At 51.5% G+C, this 25,435-nt stretch overlaps 2 protein-coding genes across 4 annotated transcripts; one reads left to right on the plus strand and one right to left on the minus strand.

The window, feature by feature from the left end:
- Window positions 1-1,337: 1,337 nt before the first annotated feature.
- On the minus strand, window positions 1,338-15,733 carry cog1 (component of oligomeric golgi complex 1). Of its 3 annotated transcripts, XM_079252563.1 has the most exons (16): window positions 15,391-15,733; window positions 15,070-15,317; window positions 14,819-15,000; window positions 14,563-14,739; window positions 12,037-12,193; window positions 11,253-11,463; window positions 10,819-11,182; window positions 10,203-10,645; window positions 7,881-8,027; window positions 7,643-7,804; window positions 7,271-7,395; window positions 7,041-7,149; window positions 6,860-6,969; window positions 6,564-6,645; window positions 6,434-6,459; window positions 1,357-1,489 (listed from the first exon to the last, which is right to left on the minus strand). In XM_079252563.1, exons 1-15 carry the CDS (start codon window positions 15,694-15,696, stop codon window positions 6,451-6,453), a joined length of 2,832 nt encoding a protein of 943 aa, XP_079108689.1. In that variant the 5' UTR covers window positions 15,697-15,733; the 3' UTR covers window positions 1,357-1,489; window positions 6,434-6,450. The 3 variants fall into 3 exon arrangements, with proteins under 3 accessions (XP_079108688.1, XP_079108687.1, XP_079108689.1); XM_079252562.1 differs by lacking the exon at window positions 6,434-6,459 and having other exon boundaries at window positions 1,338-1,489; XM_079252561.1 differs by lacking the exon at window positions 6,434-6,459 and having other exon boundaries at window positions 1,338-1,492.
- Window positions 15,734-17,752: 2,019 nt separating this feature from the next.
- smim22 (small integral membrane protein 22) lies at window positions 17,753-25,191 on the plus strand (the record flags this gene model as incomplete). The annotated part of the gene is made up of 3 exons (XM_079252542.1): window positions 17,753-17,882; window positions 17,972-18,042; window positions 25,144-25,191. The coding sequence occupies 3 exons, from the start codon at window positions 17,753-17,755 to the stop codon at window positions 25,189-25,191; spliced, it is 249 nt and encodes an 82-aa protein (XP_079108668.1).
- Between the last annotated feature and the right edge of the window lie 244 nt (window positions 25,192-25,435).

Here is a 25,435-nt window from a genome sequence, read left to right on the forward strand (position 1 = left end):
GGATCCTCTTCATCGGGGATCCTCTTCATCGGGGATCCTCTTCATCGGGGATCCACTTCATCGGGGATCCACTTCATCGGGGATCCACTTCATCGGGGATCCTCTTCATCGGGGATCCACTTCATCGGGGATCCTCTTCATCGGGGATCCACTTCATCGGGGATCCTCTTCATCGGGGATCCACTTCATCGGGGATCCACTTCATCGGGGATTCTCTTCATCGGGGATCCACTTCATCGGGGATCCTCTTCATCGGGGATCCACTTCATCGGGGATCCACTTCATCGGGGATTCTCTTCATCGGGGATCCACTTCATCGGGGATCCACTTCATCGGGGATCCACTTCATCGGGGATCCTCTTCATCGGGGATCCTCTTCATCGGGGATCCACTTCATCGGGGATCCTCTTCATCGGGGATCCACTTCATCGGGGATCCACTTCATCGGGGATCCACTTCATCGGGGATTCTCTTCATCGGGGATCCACTTCATCGGGGATTCTCTTCATCGGGGTTCCTCTTCATCGGGGATCCACTTCATCGGGGATCCTCTTCATCGGGGATCCTCTTCATCGGGGATTCTCTTCATCGGGGATCCTCTTCATCGGGGTTCCTCTTCATCGGGGATCCACTTCATCGGGGATCCACTTCATCGGGGATCCACTTCATCGGGGATCCTCTTCATCGGGGATCCTCTTCATCAGGAATCTCCAACCCTGTCTGCAGAAATAGCAGCAACATTTCAGTCCTGGTTCAACCGGATCTCAGTGTTGCACTGCTGACAGTAGACCCCAACGTCTTACCAGACCTGCAAAAAGGACTTTTAGACGCTGGAATTCACTGGATTAGTCCTGCTCATAAGACAGGGACTGCTTTGTGTTTATAGGAAACCATAAAACTGAGCCATCTAAAACGACATGGACTTCCACAACATCTGGATGCTCCCACTCAGTCAAATTAGGACAACAGAATATGTTACCGTGGTTACAAAGACAACACAAATCTACAAACCCGTCTCTCCAGTAGACCATGGTTCCATCCAAACGCAGATCAAATGCATTGATCTCGGATCAGATGTTTTGCACTCAGACCTGAATTTCAGCAGTTACATGACGACGGTTGTCAAGCCGCCTTAAAGAACATCTGGAGGATTAAAGGACCGATGACTCAGCAGGATGTCTGCAGGACCAGAGTTCAGGATCCCTGCATCCACACAACAGTCCGGGCTTACCCCAGAGGAAATCAGGTTCATTTCCAGGATGTCAGAGGCAGAAATAAAATAAATTACATGAGAAAATTCTAAAAGAGAAAAAGATGTTTACTATAAATGATTATTTAACAGTCTCTTAACAGAGCAGGGAAGAAGCAGTGAGGGTTATTTGGTGATGCCCGACAGCCAGCCGAGTTTGAACAAGGAGGAAGATGCAGCGTCTTCATCCTGGTCAGCCAGTTGTCTGAAGAGACTTCCTGCTGCTGCGACCGGAGGAGCCTGCTGGAGGAAACACCCAGTTAGTCCACCCGGTTATTTATTCTGGAATGAAATGCAGATCCTCTGATGTAAAGCATGCCGCAGCTTCGACTGTTTACCACACTGGGTCTATTTTCTGATCATTAATCTGTACTAAAGAAAACTCACAACATATTATCTTGCTTGTTGTGTCACAATATATCGTATTGCCAGATTGTTGCCAATACACACCCCTAGTAAGTACATGTACAGACATTTATGTTCATGCATGTACATGTATGTACAGGTAAGTACATGATAGATGACTTTTAGGTCTGGAAATGTTGCTCTTATCATCATCATGTGAAATGTTGGATGTTTTGCAATGAAATATTTGCTGCTTTTTAACATGTCATGTTCATGTACATGTGTCTAATAACTATTAAATATATGAATAAAAATGTATGCATTGTATAAAATATAAAAACTTTTCATACATAAATTTAAATGGTTATTTTTATATTTATATAATATATAATTTTATTTAATTAGAACGTTTGGAACTAAATGCAAAATTTAGAAATGTTGTTATATTTTATACAAACATATAAATATATGCATCCATCCATCTTCTGCTGCTTATCCGGGGTCGGGTCGCGGGGGCAGCAGCCTAAGCAGGGAAGCCCAGACTTCCCTCTCCCCAGCCACATTTGCCAACTCTGCGGGGGGATCCCGAGGCGTTCCCAGGCCAGCCGAGAGATGTAATCCCTCCAGCGTGTCCTGGGTCTTCCCCGGGGTCTCCTCTGACAGGAACGTACTCATCCAGGGTGCATTCTAACCAGATGCCCAAGTCACCTCAACTGGCTCCTCGCAATGTGGAGGAGCAGATATCCACCAGTCAACCTGCCTTCCCTCACTCGTGAACAAGACCCCGAGATATTTAAACTCCTCCACTTCAGGCAGGACCGGACTCCCGACCCGGAGAGGGCAATCCACCCTATTCCGGCTGAGGACCATGGTCTCAGATTTGGAGGTGCTGATTCTCATCCCAGCCGCTTCACACTCGGCTGCAAATCGCTCAAGCGAGAGCTGGAGATCACGACCAGATGAAGCCAACAGGACCACGTCATCCGCAAAAAGCAGAGACCCAATCCTGAGGCCACCAAGTCGGATCCCCTCAACACCTCGGCTGCACCTAGAAATTCTGTCCATATAAGTTATGAACAGAATCGGTGATAAAGGGCAGCCTTGGTGGAGTCCAACCCTCACCGGAAACGAATCCGACTTACTGCCGGCAATGCGGACCAAGCTCTGACACCTGTTGTACAGGGACCGGACAGCTCATACAAGGGGGTCCGGTACTCTATACTCCCGGAGTACCCCCCACAGGAGCCCCCGGGGGACACGGTCGAATGCCTTCTCCAGGTCCACAAAGCACATGTAGACTGGTTGGGCAAACTCCCATGCCCCCTCCAGGCCCCAAAGAGGGTATAGAGCTGGTCCACTGTTCCGCGACCAGGACGAAAACCACACTGCTCCTCCTCAATCCGGGATTCGACTATCCGGCGGACCCTCCTCTCCAGGACCCCTGCATCCAGTCTGACAGCATCCAGAGCCTTAAGAAACTCCGGGCGGATCTCATCTACCCCCCCAAAGAGCTGTTTAACCACCTCAGCGACTTCAGCCCCAGAGATAGGAGAGTCCACCCCTGAGTCCCCCAGCTCTGCTTCCTCATCGGAAGACGTGTTGGTAGGATTGAGGAGGTCTTCAAAGTATTCCTTCCACCGACCCACAACACAGAGGTCAGCAGCCCCATCCCCACTGTGCAGTTGATGGAGCACTGCTTCTGCATCCTGAGTTGCCGGTTGGTAGACTGGAATCTCCTCAAAGCCATTCAGAAGTCTTTCTCCATGGACTTGCCAACCTCCTCCAACGCCTGAGCCCAGTAGGGCTTCTTCTTCAGCTTGACAGCATCCCTCACTAATGGGGTCCACCAACGAGGTTGGGGATTACAACCACAACTGGCACTGTACTGCCAGGTACCACACCTTCGACCGCCGCCAAGCTCACCTTGCACCTGACCCCTACGAAGGAGGAGGTGAAACCACAAGAGGGGGGACACATGTAACCCTTTTTCTACACCACCTATTCCCATTCAGGATGACAGGGAATCTGGAGTCTGTCCTTGTAATTAGCAGGTCATCGAAAGGTCCGTCAACCCATTGGGATACTCCTGGACAGGCACACCAGGACACCAGTCCATGGCAGAACCAACATAGTGAAACAATCAGTCACTCATAGGGAGAATTGACGGGTATTTAGCTGGACATTATGTGTTTGGAGGGTGGGCGGACTGGAGAAACCCACATATACGCGTAGAAAACCAACTTGTCTGGGTGAGAACTTGCTAACTCCACAGAGTGTCTGCATTAGAGCCTCAGGGACCAGACTGCAGGATGTTGTCCTGATGCATTCAGGGACCAGACTGCAGGATGTTGTCCTGATGCATTCAGGGACCAGACTGCAGGATGTTGTCCTGATGCATTCAGGGACCAGACTGCAGGATGTTGTCCTGATGCATTCAGGGACCAGACTGCAGGATGTTGTCCTGATGCATTCAGGGACCAGACTGCAGGATGTTGTCCTGATGCATTCAGGGACCAGACTGCAGGATGTTGTCCTGATGCATTCAGGGACCAGACTGCAGGATGTTGTCCTGATGCATTCAGGGACCAGACTGCAGGATGTTGTCCTGATGCATTCAGGGACCAGACTGCAGGATGTTGTCCTGATGCATTCAGGGACCAGACTGCAGGATGTTGTCCTGATGCATTCAGGGACCAGACTGCAGGATGTTGTCCTGATGCGTTCAGGGACCAGACTGCAGGATGTTGTCCTGATGCATTCAGGGACCAGACTGCAGGATGTTGTCCTGATGCATTCAGGGACCAGACTGCAGGATGTTGTCCTGATGCATTCAGGGACCAGACTGCAGGATGTTGTCCTGATGCATTCAGGGACCAGACTGCAGGATGTTGTCCTGATGCATTCAGGGACCAGACTGCAGGATGTTGTCCTGATGCATTCAGGGACCAGACTGCAGGATGTTGTCCTGATGCATTCAGGGACCAGACTGCAGGATGTTGTCCTGATGCATTCAGGGACCAGACTGCAGGATGTTGTCCTGATGCATTCAGGGACCAGACTGCAGGATGTTGTCCTGATGCATTCAGGGACCAGACTGCAGGATGTTGTCCTGATGCATTCAGGGACCAGACTGCAGGATGTTGTCCTGATGCATTCAGGGACCAGACTGCAGGATGTTGTCCTGATGCATTCAGGGACCAGACTGCAGGATGTGGTCCTGATGCATTCAGGGACCAGACTGCAGGATGTTGTCCTGATGCATTCAGGGACCAGACTGCAGGATGTTGTCCTGATGCATTCAGGGACCAGACTGCAGGATGTTGTCCTGATGCATTCAGGGACCAGACTGCAGGATGTTGTCCTGATGCATTCAGGGACCAGACTGCAGGATGTTGTCCTGATGCATTCAGGGACCAGACTGCAGGATGTTGTCCTGATGCATTCAGGGACCAGACTGCAGGATGTTGTCCTGATGCATTCAGGGACCAGACTGCAGGATGTTGTCCTGATGCATTCAGGGACCAGACTGCAGGATGTGGTCCTGATGCATTCAGGGACCTATTGTACATGTAAACACACTGCACACACTGTACACACACTGTACACACACTGCACACACTGTACACACACTGTGCACACACTGCACACACTGCACACACTGCACACACACTGCACACACACTGCACACACTGTACACACACTGCACACACACTGCACACACTGTACACACACTGCACACACTGTACACACACTGTGCACACACTGCACACACTGTACACACACTGTACACACACTGTAAACACTGTACACACACTGCACACACTGTACACACACTGCACACACACTGCACACACTGTACACACACTGCACACACACTGCACACACTGTACACACACTGCACACACTGTACACACACTGTGCACACACTGCACACACTGTACACACACTGTACACACACTGTAAACACTGTACACACACTGCACACACTGTACACACACTGTACACACACTGCACACACACTGCACACACTGTACACACTGTACACACTGTACACACACTGCACACACTGTACACACACTGCACACACTGTAAACACTGTACACACTGCACACACACTGCACACACTGTACACACACTGCACACACTGTACACACACTATACACACACTGCACACACTGCACACACTGTACACACACTGTAAACACTGTACACACACTGTACACACACTGTACACACACTGTACACACTGCACACACACTGTACACACACTGCACACACACTATACACACACTGCACACACTGTACACACACTGTACACACTGCACACACACTGTACACACACTGTACACACACTAAACACACTGTACACACACTGTACACACACTGTACACACACTGCACACACTGTACACACACTGCACACACTGTACACACACTGTACACACACTGTACACACACTGTACACACACTGCACACACTGTACACACACTGCACACACTGTAAACACTGTACACACACTGCACACACTGTACACACTGTACACACACTGTACACACACTGCACACACTGTACACACTGTACACACACTGCACACACTGTACACACTGTACACACACTGCACACACACTGCACACACTGTACACACTGTACACACACTGCACACACACTGCACATACACTATACACACACTGCACACACTGTACACACACTGCACACACACTGCACACACTGTAAACACTGTACACACACTGTACACACTGTACACACACTGGAGACACACCGTAAAACACACAGCAGGACTCTTGCACACACGTCCCTATAAAAACATAGAGGAACTTGCCTGGGGGTGTCTGGTGCTCAGTAATGCTGGGGGGGGGGGGGGGGGCAAAAGGGGTGGCAGACGGGTTTAACGGAGGTGAAATGAGATCATACTCCGTCGGCTTCAGAAACCTCGTCTCAGATCTACTCACCAGCTTCTGAGGAACGTCGGACATCCTGGATGAAGACTTGGCTTTCCGTGTGTTGGACATGCTGAGAGGCAGCAACCCGAACCTGGAGAGGAGGAGGAGTTTTAAACCTGGTCACATGACTAAAGCTGGAGAGGGGGAGGAGTTTTAAACCTGGTCACATGACTAATGCTGGAGAGGGGGAGGAGTTTTAATTGATCACATGACTAAAGCTGGAGAGGGGGAGGAGTTTTAAACCTGATCACATGACTAAAGCTGGAGAGGGGGAGGAGTTTTAAACCTGATCACATGACTCAGACCTGATCTGGCTGCTGGCCAGCGGGAGGACGTTGTATGGCTCCTGGGAGCTCACTGTGCTGCTCCGAGATGAAAACTGCTTCTCCGAACCCGTCAGGAGACCCAGCAGCACCTGAAACACCGAGCACTCATCAAAGGGATCTGGATTCATGGCGGTCCTGCTCTAACCCTGCAGGGACGTACCGAGGTCCTCTGGGACAGCCGGCTGAGGTTGGCGTTTAGATGTGGCGTGAAGACGTCCAGGTCGAAGGGGTCGATGAAACTTTCCAACCAATCACAGATGTCCTGAAATCTAGAGAGACGTGTCATGTTTACTGAACCGGAAGGCTGATTGTCCTTTCCAACCTGAGCCAGTCTGGAAAGGACGGAGTGAAATCATGGGTCCCCCTGTCCTGCAGGGGGCGGTGTCTTACCGGGGGTCTGGGTGGGAGCGGGAGGCCTTGGTCTCCTCCAGTCTGCTGCTCAGTGTGGTGTTTAGGTAACGGAAGTCAAACAGCAGCTGAAGGGCTCGGGTCTGGGTCATGGGGAAGACCCCTTCCTGGACACAGAGCACAGAGATTCCTTCATCTTTCTGATTATAAAGTCTCACCAGGGCTAACATGATGTTACTCCCCCCACAGAGGGTTGGGGTGCGAGGCGTGATGGTAGGGGGTGATGTGGCGAGACTCACCCCACGGGGTTCGGGGGGGGGGGGGGGGGGGGGGGGGGTGATGGTAGGGGGTGATGTGGCGAGACTCACCCCACAGGGTTCGGGGGGGGGGGTGTGATGGTAGGGAGTGACTCACCCCGTGGGGGGGCTGCTCCATCAGACTGTGGTAATGATGCAGAGCCTGGTTCAGGCAGGTCTGCAGAAGCTCCTGCAGGGTGGGGCGAAGAAGAGCGTGGCCCCCCACCCTGTTCACCTCCACACACAGCTGGAACAGCAGAGACTGGACATACCAGGACGGCTGCAGAGACACAGTATGAACACGTCAGACCCGAAGGTGGACCAGAACTGACCACAGGACGGTCTGAGCTGCTGACCTGGACGGGAAGACGGATTTTAGACGTGATGCTAGTCCCAGACTCCGTCTCCTCCTGGATCTCCACATCCTCCCAGTTAGTAGCGGTGGTGAGGATGGCGCCGGCAGACTGAGTTAGCAGCGCAGTGGCGAACTGATCCAGCAGCACCTGTCACAATGCAGAGGAGACATGAAGATGGTGGATCAGACTCTGCTGTCCCAGTCTGACCCCAGTCTGATCCCAGTCTGACCCCAGTCTAGTCCCAGTCTAATCCCAGTCTGACCCCAGTCTGATCCCAGTCTGACCCCAGTCTGACCCCAGTCTAATCCCAGTCTAATCCCAGTCTAATCCCAGTCTGACCCCAGTCTAATCCCAGTCTAATCCCAGTCTAATCCCAGTCTGACCCCAGTCTGACCCCAGTGTAATCCCAGTCTAATCCCAGTCAAATCCCAGTCTAATCCCAGTCTAATCCGTCTAATCCCAGTGTAATCCCAGTCTGACCCCAGTCTGACCCCAGTCTGATCCCAGTCTGACCCCAGTCTAGTCCCAGTCTAATCCCAGTCTGACCCCAGTCTAATCCCAGTCTGACCCCAGTCTGACCCCAGTCAAATCCCAGTCTAATCCCAGTCTAATCCCAGTCTGACCCCAGTCTGACCCCAGTGTAATCCCAGTCTAATCCCAGTCTGACCCCAGTCTAATCCCAGTCTAATCCCAGTCTAATCCCAGTCTGACCCCAGCTTTATCCCAGTCTGACCCCAGTCTAATCCCAGTCTAATCCTAGTCTGACCCCAGTCTGACCCCAGTCTAATCCCAGTCTAATCCCAGTCTAATCCCAGTCTGACCCCAGCTTTATCCCAGTCTGACCCCAGTCTAATCCCAGTCTAATCCCAGTCTGACCCCAGTCTAATCCCAGTCTGACCCCAGTCTAATCCCAGTCTGACCCCAGTGTAATCCCAGTCTAATCCCAGTCTGATCCCAGTCTGATCCCAGTCTGACCCCAGTCTGACCCCAGTCTAATCCCAGTCTAATCCCAGTCTGACCCCAGTCTGACCCCAGTCTAATCCCAGTCTGACCCCAGTCTAATCCCAGTCTAATCCCAGTCTGACCCCAGTGTAATCCCAGTCTGACCCCAGTGTAATCCCAGTCTGACCCCAGTCTGACCCCAGTCTGACCCCAGTCTGATCCCAGTCTAATCCCAGTCTAATCCCAGTCTAACCCCAGTCTAATCCCAGTCTAATCCCAGTCTGACCCCAGCTTTATCCCAGTCTGACCCCAGTCTAATCCCAGTCTAATCCCAGTCTGACCCCAGCTTTATCCCAGTCTAATCCCAGTCTGACCCCAGTCTGACCCCAGTCTGACCCCAGTCTAATCCCAGTCTAATCCCAGTCTAACCCCAGTCTAACCCCAGTCTAATCCCAGTCTGATCCCAGTCTAATCCCAGTCTAATCCCAGTCTAATCCCAGTCTGATCCCAGTCTGATCCCAGTCTAATCCCAGTCTAACCCCAGTCTAACCCCAGTCTGACCCCAGTCTAATCCCAGTCTAATCCCAGTCTGAGCCCAGTCTAATCCCAGTCTAATCCCAGTCTGATCCCAGTCTAATCCCAGTCTAACCCCAGTCTAACCCCAGTCTAACCCCAGTCTAACCCCAGTCTGACCCCAGTCTAATCCCAGTCTAATCCCAGTCTGAGCCCAGTCTAACCCCAGTCTGACCCCAGTCTAATCCCAGTCTGAGCCCAGTCTAACCCCAGTCTGACCCCAGTCTAATCCCAGTCTAATCCCAGTCTGAGCCCAGTCTAATCCCAGTCTAATCCCAGTCTGATCCCAGTCTAATCCCAGTCTAATCCCAGTCTAATCCCAGTCTAACCCCAGTCTAACCCCAGTCTAATCCCAGTCTGACCCCAGTCTGACCCCAGTCTAATCCCAGTCTAATCCCAGTCTGATCCCAGTCTAATCCCAGTCTGATCCCAGTCTAATCCCAGTCTAATCCCAGTCTAATCCCAGTCGGATCCCAGTCGGATCCCAGTCTAATCCCAGTCTAATCCCAGTCTAATCCCAGTCTGATCCCAGTCTGAACCCAGTCTGATCCCAGTCTAATCCCAGTCTAACCCCAGTCTAACCCCAGTCTAATCCCAGTCTAACCCCAGTCTGACCCCAGTCTGACCCCAGTCTAATCCCAGTCTAATCCCAGTCTAACCCCAGTCTAATCCCAGTCTAATCCCAGTCTAACCCCAGTCTAATCCCAGTCTGATCCCAGTCTGACCCCAGTCTGACCCCAGTCTGACCCCAGTCTGATCCCAGTCTGATCCCAGTCTGAATGAAGCTGTAGCGGGACTGGTTCTAACTTTGGCGAGGGCGGAGCTCCAGATGCGATACGCCTCCATGCTGCAGCTGAGAAGCTCCTCCTTCAGACCCTCCCACGTGGCGTGGGCGGGGCTGACCTCAGCAGCGGTTCTGGACCTGCCCAGTTTCTTTCCCGGTCTCGGCGTCCCCTTCGTTGCGCTTTCACTCCTGCTCTCTTTTCCCAGGATGCAATGCTTCAGGTTCGGGCAGAGTTCTCCCACCGCCTGGCACAGCCTCGCCATGAAGAGGACGGAGCTGAGGCGGGCGGGGGTGGGGCCCGGCGAGGCGGCGCCCGGCGAGACAGCGTCCAGTCGGGAGCGGATGGAGGACAGGATGCTGCGAATGCAGGCCGTGCAGCCCTCACGCAGAGCCTCCTCCACGGCGGCGGAGTCTGTGAAGCGGTTGAAGGAGGAGGCGGAGTCAGAGGGTCCCGACGAGTCCCGTCCTGTCAGGATAAAACATGATGAACACTCCCACACGCTGATCACAATAATAAATAATAATAAATAATAAATAATAATAAAATAAATAATAATAATAAAACAGGAATAAACTAAATTAATCAGAACACATGAAATGTGAAGCAGCAGGGTAAAACCTGCGGTGAAGCGGACCAACCTGGGTCCTGGACCGGCAGGTAGAACTGCAGGTCTTGGAGCCTGGTCTCCAGCTTTGCATCCAAAGAGGAGCAGAAGTTCTGGACACATGGAGTCAGGGTCCTGGTCTTCATGGCCAGCCCACTCCTCTGCTGCTGCTGACCCCGCTGGTTGACGCTGACCCAGCCTGCGTCGCTCAGCAGGTCTCCTGGAGACTCGGACCACAGGAAGGAGGCGACATCCACCTCGTACTGGAACCCCCGCCCAGAGCCGGTGGTGGTACCGGAGGAAGGGGGGACGGTCTGGCCCTCCAGTTCTGACACAGCTGAGGTGAGGAGCTGGACCGAGCTGGACGCAATGGCTTTGGTTTCGTCTTTAGTGATGGCCTGAAGGAAGGAACGGCGTTAACTCACTGACAACCGTGAACCATCACCCACAGGGACCCCCACCACCAACCTGCAGGCGCTGCAGGAAGAGGTGCTGCAGGAAGTCTTCCCAGACCAGCAGGGGGCGCTCCAGCAGCCGCTGGCACACTGTGCTCCAGTGCTGACTGATGGAGTCTGTGGACAAAAGGTCCCACACGGCATCCCTGATGGCGGCCAGAGCCTTCAGGCTCTTCACGTAGACCAGGAGGCTGCCGACGCCGTGACAGATGTCGTCCTTACAGCTGGAGGGACAGAAGATGTTGGCTGAAAATGGCAGAACACGAGCAGACATGATCTAGTAGGACAGCGGTGTCCAAAGTTGGTCCTCAGGGGCTGCTTGAGGCTTCCATTAAATGGACCCAACAGCCTACGAGGCCCTGCGTAGAGACTGATTAGTTTTAGTCAGCTGTGTTGGAGCAGGAATACATGGAAAACCAACACCCCTGTGGTAGGTCCTGCTGGTCCCCATGGAGACGACGGTCCTGACAGTCTCCATGGAGACGACGGTCCTGCTAGTCTCCATGGAGACGACGGTCCTGCTAGTCTCCATGGAGACGACGGTCCTGATAGTCTCCATGGAGACGAAGGTCCTGATAGTTTTCCTAGGGGAATAAGGCTTCTGGTTTCCACTGAAAGTAACGTGGTTTTCTCTAAATAAAACTCAGAAGTAAATCTGCGACAGCTGGAACCATCTGGGCAGGAAGAGGTCGGAGAAAAACCAACGAGACCTGACTGGAAGTACCTCCTCAGGAAATGTGGAGGTTCATACGTTCTATGTTCAGCTGGTTTGAAAAGGAATCAATCAGCATACTCACGTATTGATCCAGTGCTGCAGGGTGTCTCGCAATTGCTCTGTGTGGATGGGCTGGGCCAGCGTTCGGAGTGTGGGCTGGAACTGGGAGATGGATGGAGGCAGATACTTGGACCAGCTGCCGGTGCTGGTGTCCTCCTGAAGAACCTTCCTGCCTTTAGCTGGTAGACAAGACACAGTGGAGACGCTGAGCATCAGGCTTCAGACATGTTTATCACCATGACGACCGGTTAGCATCAGGCTTCAGACATGTTTATCACCATGACGACCGGTTAGAATCAGTCTCCAGACATATTCATCACCATGACGACCGGTTAGAATCAGTCTCCAGACATATTCATCACCATGACGACCGGTTAGAATCAGTCTCCAGACATATTCATCACCATGACGACCGGTTAGAATCAGTCTCCAGACATATTCATCACCATGACGACCGGTTAGAATCAGTCTCCAGACATATTCATCACCATGACAACCGGTTAGAATCAGTCTCCAGACATATTCATCACCATGACGACCGGTTAGAATCAGTCTCCAGACATATTCATCACCATGACGACCGGTTAGAATCAGTCTCCAGACATATTCATCACCATGACGACCGGTTAGAATCAGTCTCCAGACATTTTCATCACCATGACGACCGGTTAGAATCAGTCTCCAGACATATTCATCACCATGACGACCGGTTAGAATCAGTCTCCAGACATATTCATCACCATGACGACCGGTTAGAATCAGTCTCCAGACATATTCATCACCATGACGACCGGTTAGAATCAGTCTCCAGACATTTTCATCACCATGACGACCGGTTAGAATCAGTCTCCAGACATTTTCATCACCATGACGACCGGTTAGAATCAGTCTCCAGACATATTCATCACCATGACGACCGGTTAGAATCAGTCTCCAGACATATTCATCACCATGACGACCGGTTAGAATCAGTCTCCAGACATATTCATCACCATGACGACCGGTTAGAATCAGTCTCCAGACATTTTCATCACCATGACGACCGGTTAGAATCAGTCTCCAGACATATTCATCACCATGACGACCGGTTAGAATCAGTCTCCAGACATTTTCATCACCATGACGACCGGTTAGAATCAGTCTCCAGACATATTCATCACCATGACAACCGGTTAGAATCAGGCTCCAGACAAGCTGAAAGACACAACAACAGACGCTCTAGCGCCTGAACTGCTGCCGGCATAATGAGGTTAAGAGCCTTGGTCAGGGTTCCCCAGTGTAGCCACACCTGGCACAACTTTGTAGCCATGGCTACCGCTTTCCAATTTATGCTGTCTTATGTACGTAAATGGTGACATTCCTTTAAAATGTTGTCAAACATCACTGCTCCCATACTGCCACACATCTTTTAAGTTGCTGTGGTTATTAAGTCAGTTCATCCACTAGTGGGCTTCAGTTGAGTTCAGTGTTGAGTTCAGATTTCACTTCCACATTTTGAAACCAGTTGGTAGTGGGAATGCACTGCTCTAAAATTGTTTATAGGCGTCCACACATACCAGAAAATGAAGAAACCACAATGTTTTTTATTGTTCTCAACTTATTCTGTCTGGAAGACAAAGTTCCTTAAAAACTGACCAATTTATGCTCAAAGCCGACGCAGGAGTGTATTAAACTGTCCATCCATCGGTGTATTGGTCTGCTACAGCGAGCACAGATGGATGGATGGTGGATGATGGATGGATGGATGATGGATAGATAGATGGATGATGGATGGATGGATGGATGGATAATGGATGGATAGATAGATGGATGATGGATGGATGGATGGATAGATAGATGGATGATGGATGGATAGATAGATGGATGATGGATGGATGGATGGATGGATAATGGATGGATAGATAGATGGATGATGGATGGATAGATAGATGGATGGATGATGGATGGATGGATGGATAGATAGATGGATGATGGATGGATAGATAGATGGATGATGGATGGATGGATGGATAGATAGATGGATGATGGATGGATAATGGATGGATAGATAGATGGATGATGGATGGATAGATAGATAGATGGATGGATGGATGGAAAATGGATGGATAGATAGATGGATGGATGATGGATGGATGGATGGATGGATAGATAGATGGATGATGGATGGATGGATGGATGGATGGATGGATAATGGATGGATGGATAGATGGATGATGGATGATGGATGGATGGATGGATGATGGATGGATGGATGGATGGATAGATAGATGGATGATGGATGGATGGATGGATGGATGGATGGATGGATGGATGATGGATGGATGGATGGATGGATGGATGGATGGATGGATGGATAGATAGATAGATAGATAGATAGATAGATAGATAGATAGATAGATAGATAGATAGATAGATAGATGGATGATGGATGATGGATGGATGGATAATTGATGGATAGATAGATGGATGATGGATGGATGGATGGATGGATGGATGGATGGATGGATGATGGATGGAATCGTGTGTTGCTATGGGAACATGTATTTACCTGCAGGCGTGGTGGAGGTGATGTTGTCCAGGATGGAGAAGAGCATCCCGCAGCTGAGGGCCCCGTCCCCCGGCCTGGGACCTCCGTCTGGGGGTAGGTAGAAGACAGCGTAGGCCTGGAACAGAGTGGTGACCAACAGCTCCACCAGGCTGCAGACCTGGGCCTTGATCCCTGCGCCTGGAAGACAACAACCGAATGAGCCGCTGCAGATGGCTGAGAGCCTTCAGAGACGACCGACCTCCACCCAGGGCAGTACCGTGCTGGGGTTGGTTCAGCAACTGGTGGATGGAGGCTTTCCGAGCCAGCAGGAAGTCAGCCAGGGCCTGACGCGGCGAGCTGTCCTCCAGCAGCATTGTGGACACCAGGGCCTCAGCGATGGCTTGGTCCGACACTGCCCGTCCCCGCAGCAGAGACCTGCTGTCCAGCAGGATGGCTGACCTGCAGGAGGACATGACCGGTTCAGCTCCAGGTCTCCGGGGTGACCTTACCTGAGGAACAACGGGGTACCTGAAGTGTCCGGTGGTGGCGACCTGTCGGATCAGGATGGGGAAGCGGGCCAGGACAGGGCTGCAGAGTCCCCCAGCAGCTGGCCCCAGCTGCAGCTGGGTGTGCAGGTGGCAGCAGAGCAGGTAGAGCTGGGTGGCCTGGAGGAACTGGGACGCCTCCATGGCACTCCAGATGCGCTCTGGGATCTCCAGCAGGAGCTTGATCTGGGACGCCATGGTGTAGAACTTCTCCTGCCACTGCCTCTGGCTCTGCAACGGGACAGGGGTTAGTGAGACCCCAATCCAGACCCGGTGGACACTCAGGTGCGTAAAGGCAGCTCACCTCCTGCTTGGCCCCGCCCACGTCCGCCTTCCCGTGTTTCAGCAGGTGACAGTACTGCTGCATGTCCTGGATGGACCGGACCACGCTCTCAGAGCACTGCCTCATCTCCCCGATGGTGTCCGCGGCGTCGATCAGGTCCCGGTACCGCTCCCCCACCATCTGCCGCAGCTCCTCCTTCTTCTGCTCGATCTCTCCGCGGACTCTGCGCTCGATCCGCCGGATCTCCTCCGTGTTGTACCGCTCGAACAGAACCGCCGGGTCCCTGATCTCCGAGACCCGGAGAGACAGCGCGGGGTCTTCCACCATGTCTCCTTCAGGACAACTGCAGCCGAGACGGGATGTCAACCGGAAGACCGCAGACTGACAATTCCTGTTTCCACGTAGCCGAGAGTGACGTCACCGCACAGCGGTGTTCTCATTGGTCGGTTAGGCTGTCTGTCACAGTGGTTTCTACAACCCACCCACCAAAATAAAATAAAATAAAATAAAATAAAATAAAATAAAATAAAATAAAATAAAATGGAAAAAGATAAAATAAAATAAAAATTAGAAAAAATAATATAAAATAAAAATTAGAATAAAATAAAATAAAATCAGAATAAAATAAAACAAATATTGGATATTCCCAGGACATGTAAATGTAGAAAATATTTTTTAATAGTGCGCATGTTAAGGTGATTTGATTAAGATGATAATACAAGAATTTCTGTCAAGAATACTAATCGAAGGCTTTCTGTGAGTTTGTTCTAGACGTGCAAAACATAAAAGCTGAATGCAGTTTCTTCACGTCTCGTTCTGACTCTGGGAACTTGATGAAAGACCGGATCCAGATGACCTGTTGGGGTCATACTGGGACAAAGCTCCACCTGGACAGGTCGCCAGTGCAAAGCAGACTTTTAGACATATTGCGTCTAGATTCAGTCGTGTTCACGTCTCTGTTTTCTCATTGAAGCAGACAGGTGGAGTCAGGGCTACGTCACCGACCTCAGGTGCGTCAGGTAGACGTTTATACGCGGAAGGAGGAAACGTCAGAGACAGGAGCGACTGAGAGCGCAGATATCTGCAGGTAAATACGTTTTCTTCTGGACCTGATGACCCAGATAATCGATAGTAAACTACTTTTTTCTTCGACTTTTTCATAAAAAAGACAAGAAAAGTTAATGTGATGATGATGTTGGCTGTTAGAAAACATCAGGGGCCCCGCAGTTGTTGAGGGGGAGAGCTGTGTGTCTGTCCAGTCAGCATTTAAATGCATATTTTCTGTGTATGCAAGTCTGAGAGATGTTTCTGGACGCTGTTAAAGTAAACATTTACTCTCATCTTCATCAGGAGGTGCAGAAGACTAGGATCAGGGATGGATCCCGGATGTGTTGGTCATCCTGGATCAACTCATCCCTGATCCAGTTACAAAGCGAGTTATGTTATGTGTTACCATGGAGATGGTTTACCAGACAGAAAAAGGCATGAAAACACGATTTCTCATTTATTTCATTCTGTCATGAAGAGATCAGAATGAGCTTTCATTTGGAAGTTTCAGCTGGAAGTTTATTTTGGAAGATTCTTTTGAAAGATTCTTTTGGAAGTTTCTGCTGGAAGTTTCTACGGGAAGTTTCAACAAGAAGTTTCTTTTGAAAGTTTCCACAGGAAGTTTCAACAAGAAGGTTTTTTTAAAAGTTTCTACAGGAATTTTCAACAGGAAGTTTCTTTTGAAAGTTTTCACAGGAAGTTTCTTTTGGAAGTTTCTACAGGAAGTTTCTTTTGGAAGTTTCTGCTGGAAGTTTCTTTTGAAAGTTTTCACAGGAAGTTTCAACAGGAAGATTTTGCAGGAAGTTTCTGCTGGACGTTTCTGCAGGAAGTTTCCACAGGAAGTTTCCACAGGAAGTTTCCGCAGGAAGTTTCTTTCGGACGTTTCTTTTGGAAGTTTCTACAGGAAGTTTCTACAGGAAGTTTCAGCTGGAAGTTTCTGCTGGAAGTTTCTGCTGGAAGTTTCTACAGGAAGTTTCTGGTGGAAATTTATGCAGGAAGTTTCAGCTGGAAGTTTCAGCTGGAAGTTTCTGCTGGAAGTTTCTGCTGGAAGTTTCTACAGGAAGTTTCTGGTGGAAATTTATGCAGGAAGTTTCAGCTGGAAGTTTCAGCTGGAAGTTTCAGCTGGAAGTTTCTGCTGGAAGTTTCTACAGGAAGTTTCTGCAGGAAGTTTCTGGTGGAAATTTCTGAAGGAAGTTTTTACCAGAGGTTTGCTTTCCTAAGAACACCTTTTCTCTCTTTCCTTCCATCATATCCATAACCTGAAGAGGTAAACCAGAAGCTTTCATCCTGACGGTCTTCACACCCTCAGTGTCTTTACTATAAGCGGTTGCAGGAGATGGATAACAGGAACATCCAGGAGGACTTCCAGAACCAGTTCAACGATGTGGTCTCCAGACTGCAGTCCAAGCAGTTCTTCCAGTCTGACTGGGACATTGCTTCTTTTGCCATCTTCTTCATCTTCATCGGTGAGGATCAGATCCTGAAGAGAATCTGAATCCATTTTTTCCTCCTGAAGGAAAATGTGTCTGAATGTTTATGTTCCTCCTGTCACCAGGGATGGTTCTTCTGCTGGTCATCCTGGTGTTAATCCGCTGCTGCTGCTGTTGCTGCTGCGATGATGAAAAGGTAAACACATCAACACCGTGGGTGGGGTGGGGGGGGCCTCATGCAGACTTCAGATGAGGAAACGATCCGGCTACCTCTCCGTTACGCTGATTTATCCACAGCTTGATGTGGAAGTTATTGCTTCATTAAATGTCTCATTACTGTCAGTATCATGTATCTGCAGCAGAAGTTCAGAGCCAGCGGCAGTATGAGAGTGATCTGCCACAGATAATCACGTTGTCCTCCATTAATTTCCATCCAGTTTGTAAATATATAAACCACATCAACTCTCCTTGTAGAAGACGTGTGTAGATGCAAACACAACTTAACAAGGAAAATAAATAAATCCTACACACTCGCTCTGGACTTCTCTCTGGACATAGAGCAGGAAGAGGCTCCGACCTGTCGTCCATAGAGCAGGAAGAGGCTTCGACCTGTCGTCCATAGAGCAGGAAGAGGCTTCGACCTGTCGTCCATAGAGCAGGAAGAGGCTTCGACCTGTCGTCCATAGAGCAGGAAGAGGCTTCGACCTGTCGTCCATAGAGCAGGAAGAGGCTCCGACCTGTCGTCCATAGAGCAGGAAGAGGCTCCGACCTGTCGTCCATAGAGCAGGAAGAGGCTTCGACCTGTCGTCCATAGAGCAGGAAGAGGCTTCGACCTGTCGTCCATAGAGCAGGAAGAGGCTTCGACCTGTCGTCCATAGAGCAGGAAGAGGCTCCGACCTGTCGTCCATAGAGCAGGAAGAGGCTCCGACCTGTCGTCCATAGAGCAGGAAGAGGCTCCGACCTGTCGTCCATAGAGCAGGAAGAGGCTTCGACCTGTCGTCCATAGAGCAGGAAGAGGCTTCGACCTGTCGTCCACGGAGCAGGAAGAGGCTTCGACCTGTCGTCCACGGAGCAGGAAGAGGCTTCGACCTGTCGTCCATAGAGCAGGAAGAGGCTCCGACCTGTCGTCCATAGAGCAGGAAGAGGCTCCGACCTGTCGTCCATAGAGCAGGAAGAGGCTTCGACCTGTCGTCCACGGAGCAGGAAGAGGCTTCGACCTGTCGTCCACGGAGCAGGAAGAGGCTTCGACCTGTCGTCCATAGAGCAGGAAGAGGCTTCGACCTGTCGTCCATAGAGCAGGAAGAGGCTCCGACCTGTCGTCCATAGAGCAGGAAGAGGCTTCGACCTGTCGTCCATAGAGCAGGAAGAGGCTTCGACCTGTCGTCCATGGAGCAGGAAGAGGCTTCGACCTGTCGTCCATAGAGCAGGAAGAGGCTTCGACCTGTCGTCCATAGAGCAGGAAGAGGCTTCGACCTGTCGTCCATAGAGCAGGAAGAGGCTTCGACCTGTCGTCCATAGAGCAGGAAGAGGCTTCGACCTGTCGTCCATAGAGCAGGAAGAGGCTTCGACCTGTCGTCCATAGAGCAGGAAGAGGCTTCGACCTGTCGTCCATAGAGCAGGAAGAGGCTTCGACCTGTCGTCCATAGAGCAGGAAGAGGCTTCGACCTGTCGTCCATAGAGCAGGAAGAGGCTTCGACCTGTCGTCCATAGAGCAGGAAGAGGCTTCGACCTGTCGTCTATGGAGCAGGAAGAGGCTCCGACCTGTCGTCCATAGAGCAGGAAGAGGCTTCGACCTGTCGTCCATAGAGCAGGAAGAGGCTTCGACCTGTCGTCCATAGAGCAGGAAGAGGCTTCGACCTGTCGTCCATAGAGCAGGAAGAGGCTTCGACCTGTCGTCCATAGAGCAGGAAGAGGCTCCGACCTGTCGTCCATAGAGCAGGAAGAGGCTCCGACCTGTCGTCCATAGAGCAGGAAGAGGCTTCGACCTGTCGTCCATAGAGCAGGAAGAGGCTTCGACCTGTCGTCCATAGAGCAGGAAGAGGCTTCGACCTGTCGTCCATAGAGCAGGAAGAGGCTTCGACCTGTCGTCCATGGAGCAGGAAGAGGCTTCGACCTGTCGTCCATAGAGCAGGAAGAGGCTTCGACCTGTCGTCCATAGAGCAGGAAGAGGATTCGACCTGTCGTCCATGGAGCAGGAAGAGGCTTCGACCTGTCGTCCATAGAGCAGGAAGAGGCTTCGACCTGTCGTCCATAGAGCAGGAAGAGGCTTCGACCTGTCGTCCATAGAGCAGGAAGAGGCTTCGACCTGTCGTCCATAGAGCAGGAAGAGGCTTCGACCTGTCGTCCATAGAGCAGGAAGAGGCTTCGACCTGTCGTCCATAGAGCAGGAAGAGGCTTCGACCTGTCGTCCATAGAGCAGGAAGAGGCTTCGACCTGTCGTCCATAGAGCAGGAAGAGGCTTCGACCTGTCGTCCATAGAGCAGGAAGAGGCTTCGACCTGTCGTCCATAGAGCAGGAAGAGGCTTCGACCTGTCGTCCATAGAGCAGGAAGAGGCTTCGACCTGTCGTCCATAGAGCAGGAAGAGGCTTCGACCTGTCGTCTATGGAGCAGGAAGAGGCTCCGACCTGTCGTCCATAGAGCAGGAAGAGGCTTCGACCTGTCGTCCATAGAGCAGGAAGAGGCTTCGACCTGTCGTCCATAGAGCAGGAAGAGGCTTCGACCTGTCGTCCATAGAGCAGGAAGAGGCTTCGACCTGTCGTCTATGGAGCAGGAAGAGGCTTCGACCTGTCGTCCATGGAGCAGGAAGAGGCTTCGACCTGTCGTCCATAGAGCAGGAAGAGGCTTCGACCTGTCGTCCATAGAGCAGGAAGAGGCTTCGACCTGTCGTCCATAGAGCAGGAAGAGGCTTCGACCTGTCGTCCATAGAGCAGGAAGAGGATTCGACCTGTCGTCCATGGAGCAGGAAGAGGCTTCGACCTGTCGTCCATAGAGCAGGAAGAGGCTTCGACCTGTCGTCCATAGAGCAGGAAGAGGCTTCGACCTGTCGTCCATAGAGCAGGAAGAGGCTTCGACCTGTCGTCTATGGAGCAGGAAGAGGCTCCGACCTGTCGTCCATAGAGCAGGAAGAGGCTTCGACCTGTCGTCCATAGAGCAGGAAGAGGATTCGACCTGTCGTCCATGGAGCAGGAAGAGGCTTCGACCTGTCGTCCATAGAGCAGGAAGAGGCTTCGACCTGTCGTCCATAGAGCAGGAAGAGGCTTCGACCTGTCGTCCATAGAGCAGGAAGAGGCTTCGACCTGTCGTCCATAGAGCAGGAAGAGGCTTCGACCTGTCGTCCATAGAGCAGGAAGAGGCTTCGACCTGTCGTCCATAGAGCAGGAAGAGGCTTCGACCTGTCGTCCATAGAGCAGGAAGAGGCTTCGACCTGTCGTCCATAGAGCAGGAAGAGGCTTCGACCTGTCGTCTATGGAGCAGGAAGAGGCTCCGACCTGTCGTCCATAGAGCAGGAAGAGGCTCCGACCTGTCGTCCATAGAGCAGGAAGAGGCTCCGACCTGTCGTCCATAGAGCAGGAAGAGGCTTCGACCTGTCGTCCATAGAGCAGGAAGAGGCTTCGACCTGTCGTCCATAGAGCAGGAAGAGGCTTCGACCTGTCGTCCATAGAGCAGGAAGAGGCTTCGACCTGTCGTCCATAGAGCAGGAAGAGGCTCCGACCTGTCGTCCATAGAGCAGGAAGAGGCTTCGACCTGTCGTCCATAGAGCAGGAAGAGGCTTCGACCTGTCGTCCATAGAGCAGGAAGAGGCTTCGACCTGTCGTCCATAGAGCAGGAAGAGGATTCGACCTGTCGTCCATGGAGCAGGAAGAGGCTTCGACCTGTCGTCCATAGAGCAGGAAGAGGCTCCGACCTGTCGTCCATAGAGCAGGAAGAGGCTTCGACCTGTCGTCCATAGAGCAGGAAGAGGCTTCGACCTGTCGTCCATAGAGCAGGAAGAGGCTTCGACCTGTCGTCCATAGAGCAGGAAGAGGCTTCGACCTGTCGTCCATAGAGCAGGAAGAGGCTTCGACCTGTCGTCCATAGAGCAGGAAGAGGCTTCGACCTGTCGTCCATAGAGCAGGAAGAGGCTTCGACCTGTCGTCCATAGAGCAGGAAGAGGCTTCGACCTGTCGTCCATAGAGCAGGAAGAGGCTTCGACCTGTCGTCCATAGAGCAGGAAGAGGCTTCGACCTGTCGTCCATAGAGCAGGAAGAGGCTTCGACCTGTCGTCCATAGAGCAGGAAGAGGCTCCGACCTGTCGTCCATAGAGCAGGAAGAGGCTTCGACCTGTCGTCCATAGAGCAGGAAGAGGCTTCGACCTGTCGTCCATAGAGCAGGAAGAGGCTCCGACCTGTCGTCCATAGAGCAGGAAGAGGCTTCGACCTGTCGTCCATAGAGCAGGAAGAGGCTTCGACCTGTCGTCCATAGAGCAGGAAGAGGATTCGACCTGTCGTCCATAGAGCAGGAAGAGGCTCCGACCTGTCGTCCATAGAGCAGGAAGAGGCTTCGACCTGTCGTCCATAGAGCAGGAAGAGGCTTCGACCTGTCGTCCATAGAGCAGGAAGAGGCTTCGACCTGTCGTCCATAGAGCAGGAAGAGGATTCGACCTGTCGTCCATAGAGCAGGAAGAGGCTTCGACCTGTCGTCCATAGAGCAGGAAGAGGCTTCGACCTGTCGTCCATAGAGCAGGAAGAGGCTTCGACCTGTCGTCCATAGAGCAGGAAGAGGCTTCGACCTGTCGTCCATAGAGCAGGAAGAGGCTTCGACCTGTCGTCCATAGAGCAGGAAGAGGCTTCGACCTGTCGTCCATAGAGCAGGAAGAGGCTTCGACCTGTCGTCCATAGAGCAGGAAGAGGCTTCGACCTGTCGTCCATAGAGCAGGAAGAGGCTTCGACCTGTCGTCCATAGAGCAGGAAGAGGATTCGACCTGTCGTCCATGGAGCAGGAAGAGGCTTCGACCTGTCGTCCATGGAGCAGGAAGAGGCTCCGACCTGTCGTCCATAGAGCAGGAAGAGGCTTCGACCTGTCGTCCATAGAGCAGGAAGAGGCTTCGACCTGTCGTCCATAGAGCAGGAAGAGGCTTCGACCTGTCGTCCATAGAGCAGGAAGAGGCTTCGACCTGTCGTCCATAGAGCAGGAAGAGGCTCCGACCTGTCGTCCATAGAGCAGGAAGAGGCTCCGACCTGTCGTCCATAGAGCAGGAAGAGGCTCCGACCTGTCGTCCATAGAGCAGGAAGAGGCTTCGACCTGTCGTCCATAGAGCAGGAAGAGGCTTCGACCTGTCGTCCATAGAGCAGGAAGAGGCTTCGACCTGTCGTCCATAGAGCAGGAAGAGGCTTCGACCTGTCGTCCATAGAGCAGGAAGAGGCTTCGACCTGTCGTCCATAGAGCAGGAAGAGGCTTCGACCTGTCGTCCATAGAGCAGGAAGAGGCTTCGACCTGTCGTCCATAGAGCAGGAAGAGGCTTCGACCTGTCGTCCATAGAGCAGGAAGAGGCTTCGACCTGTCGTCCATAGAGCAGGAAGAGGCTCCGACCTGTCGTCCATAGAGCAGGAAGAGGCTCCGACCTGTCGTCCATAGAGCAGGAAGAGGCTTCGACCTGTCGTCCATAGAGCAGGAAGAGGCTTCGACCTGTCGTCCATAGAGCAGGAAGAGGCTTCGACCTGTCGTCCATAGAGCAGGAAGAGGCTTCGACCTGTCGTCCATAGAGCAGGAAGAGGCTTCGACCTGTCGTCCATAGAGCAGGAAGAGGCTCCGACCTGTCGTCCATAGAGCAGGAAGAGGCTTCGACCTGTCGTCCATAGAGCAGGAAGAGGCTTCGACCTGTCGTCCATAGAGCAGGAAGAGGCTTCGACCTGTCGTCCATAGAGCAGGAAGAGGCTTCGACCTGTCGTCCATAGAGCAGGAAGAGGCTTCGACCTGTCGTCCATAGAGCAGGAAGAGGCTTCGACCTGTCGTCCATAGAGCAGGAAGAGGCTTCGACCTGTCGTCCATAGAGCAGGAAGAGGCTTCGACCTGTCGTCCATAGAGCAGGAAGAGGCTTCGACCTCTTGTCCAGCAGGATACGTAGCAACAGAGAAACTAATATGGGGTGCATCCGTGTGCTGGTTTGTAGGAGTTGAAGTCCAACCAGAGCAGTCTAGAAGTATAAACAACAGGATAATATTTGACATCAGAGTTACGCTAGTTACACATTTTCATAATTTAAGCAGTTATTAACATTTTCCTTTCACCCATCCAGGTGTCAGACTGCCTTACAGACTGCTGAAACCTCCTGCAGCTTTATTTACAGTGATACAAACACATCAGAAACTATTTACATCTTATTTACCTGCTATCCTCACTGCAGCACCTCCACCTCAGCTGCATCACAAACATCTTGTTGGCTTTATTCCAGCCATAGAGGATCATTATTTTCCTTGTTTCTCACAGAGGAAACACCAGAATTTTGTCCTGGTTGATGCAACAAAACCCAACAACCTGCCTTTGAGACCCCACTCCAACACTGCTTTTAAAACAGCGCCGGTGAAGCCCCTTCTGAAAACGAAGCAGCCAAATACTAATTAATCTGTATATGTTGCCACTTTGGGACATCATCAGAAGCCCCTGCTATGCTAATGATACGCTGCTTTACATCACCGTCTCTCCTGATGACATAAAGTCATGGATGACAGAGAACTTCGTCCAGCTCAACCAGGACAAAACAGAGGTTTTAATCATCATCCAAAAGACAAGAGACCATTTCATCAAAGTTACAGCTGTTTTATCGCCCAGTGTGTGAGAAATCTGGTGCTTTTTGTCATCTGAGCTGGATTTTTTCAAACGCAACAAAAACAGATTTCATCTCAGTAAAAACACCGTCAGACTCCGCCTGTTTCTCTCTGGCCAGCACAGAGAGGCTGATGCTTTCATTTCCAGTAGATTAGAGTATTTTATCACCCCGCACGCTGCTCTTACCAGAAAGTCTTTTTCACGCATAGTTTCTCCAGAACTCCGCGGTACCAGGACCAGAGGGTGGGACCACATTACACCAGGTCAGAGGCAGGGGGTCCTGCTGGATCAGAACAGGAGTCTGGACTTCTTGTTTTGTGGTTTCAGAGTGAAATGTGCTACGTATGTTTAGAACCTTTTAGCAGTTCTGATCCTGGACGCTGTGACGTAAACCAACATGTCGGTTATTAAGTCTGACATCGGCTGCAGCCGAGCGGACCCCCAGGACCAGATTCACACCTGAATGTTTATGTATTTCTGTTCCCTTTGCAGCCCAGGAGGAGGAAGGTTGGCATAGAGAACATGGCTCTGGAGCCCTGACGGCTTGGTCCAGTCCAGTTTGGTCCAGTCCGGCTCAGCTGCACCTGCACGTAGAACCTCCTGGACCTCTCTGTGCCAAACCCAAGCCTGGATTTTACCCACCTGTAATCTGAATGTTTAGATGCACGTCTTGGGTCTGCTGTGCAGCCCGCCTCCCCTTCGTATGTATGTAAGGAAGAAAACATGTTGGTTTGGACGGAATAAACCATCTGAACTGTTTGAGTTTTTGCTGTTCAGGATGTTT

This window comes from Telmatherina bonti, assembly GCF_933228915.1.
Source record: "Telmatherina bonti genome assembly, chromosome: 14".
In the NCBI taxonomy this organism is placed as follows: domain Eukaryota; kingdom Metazoa; phylum Chordata; class Actinopteri; order Atheriniformes; family Telmatherinidae; genus Telmatherina; species Telmatherina bonti.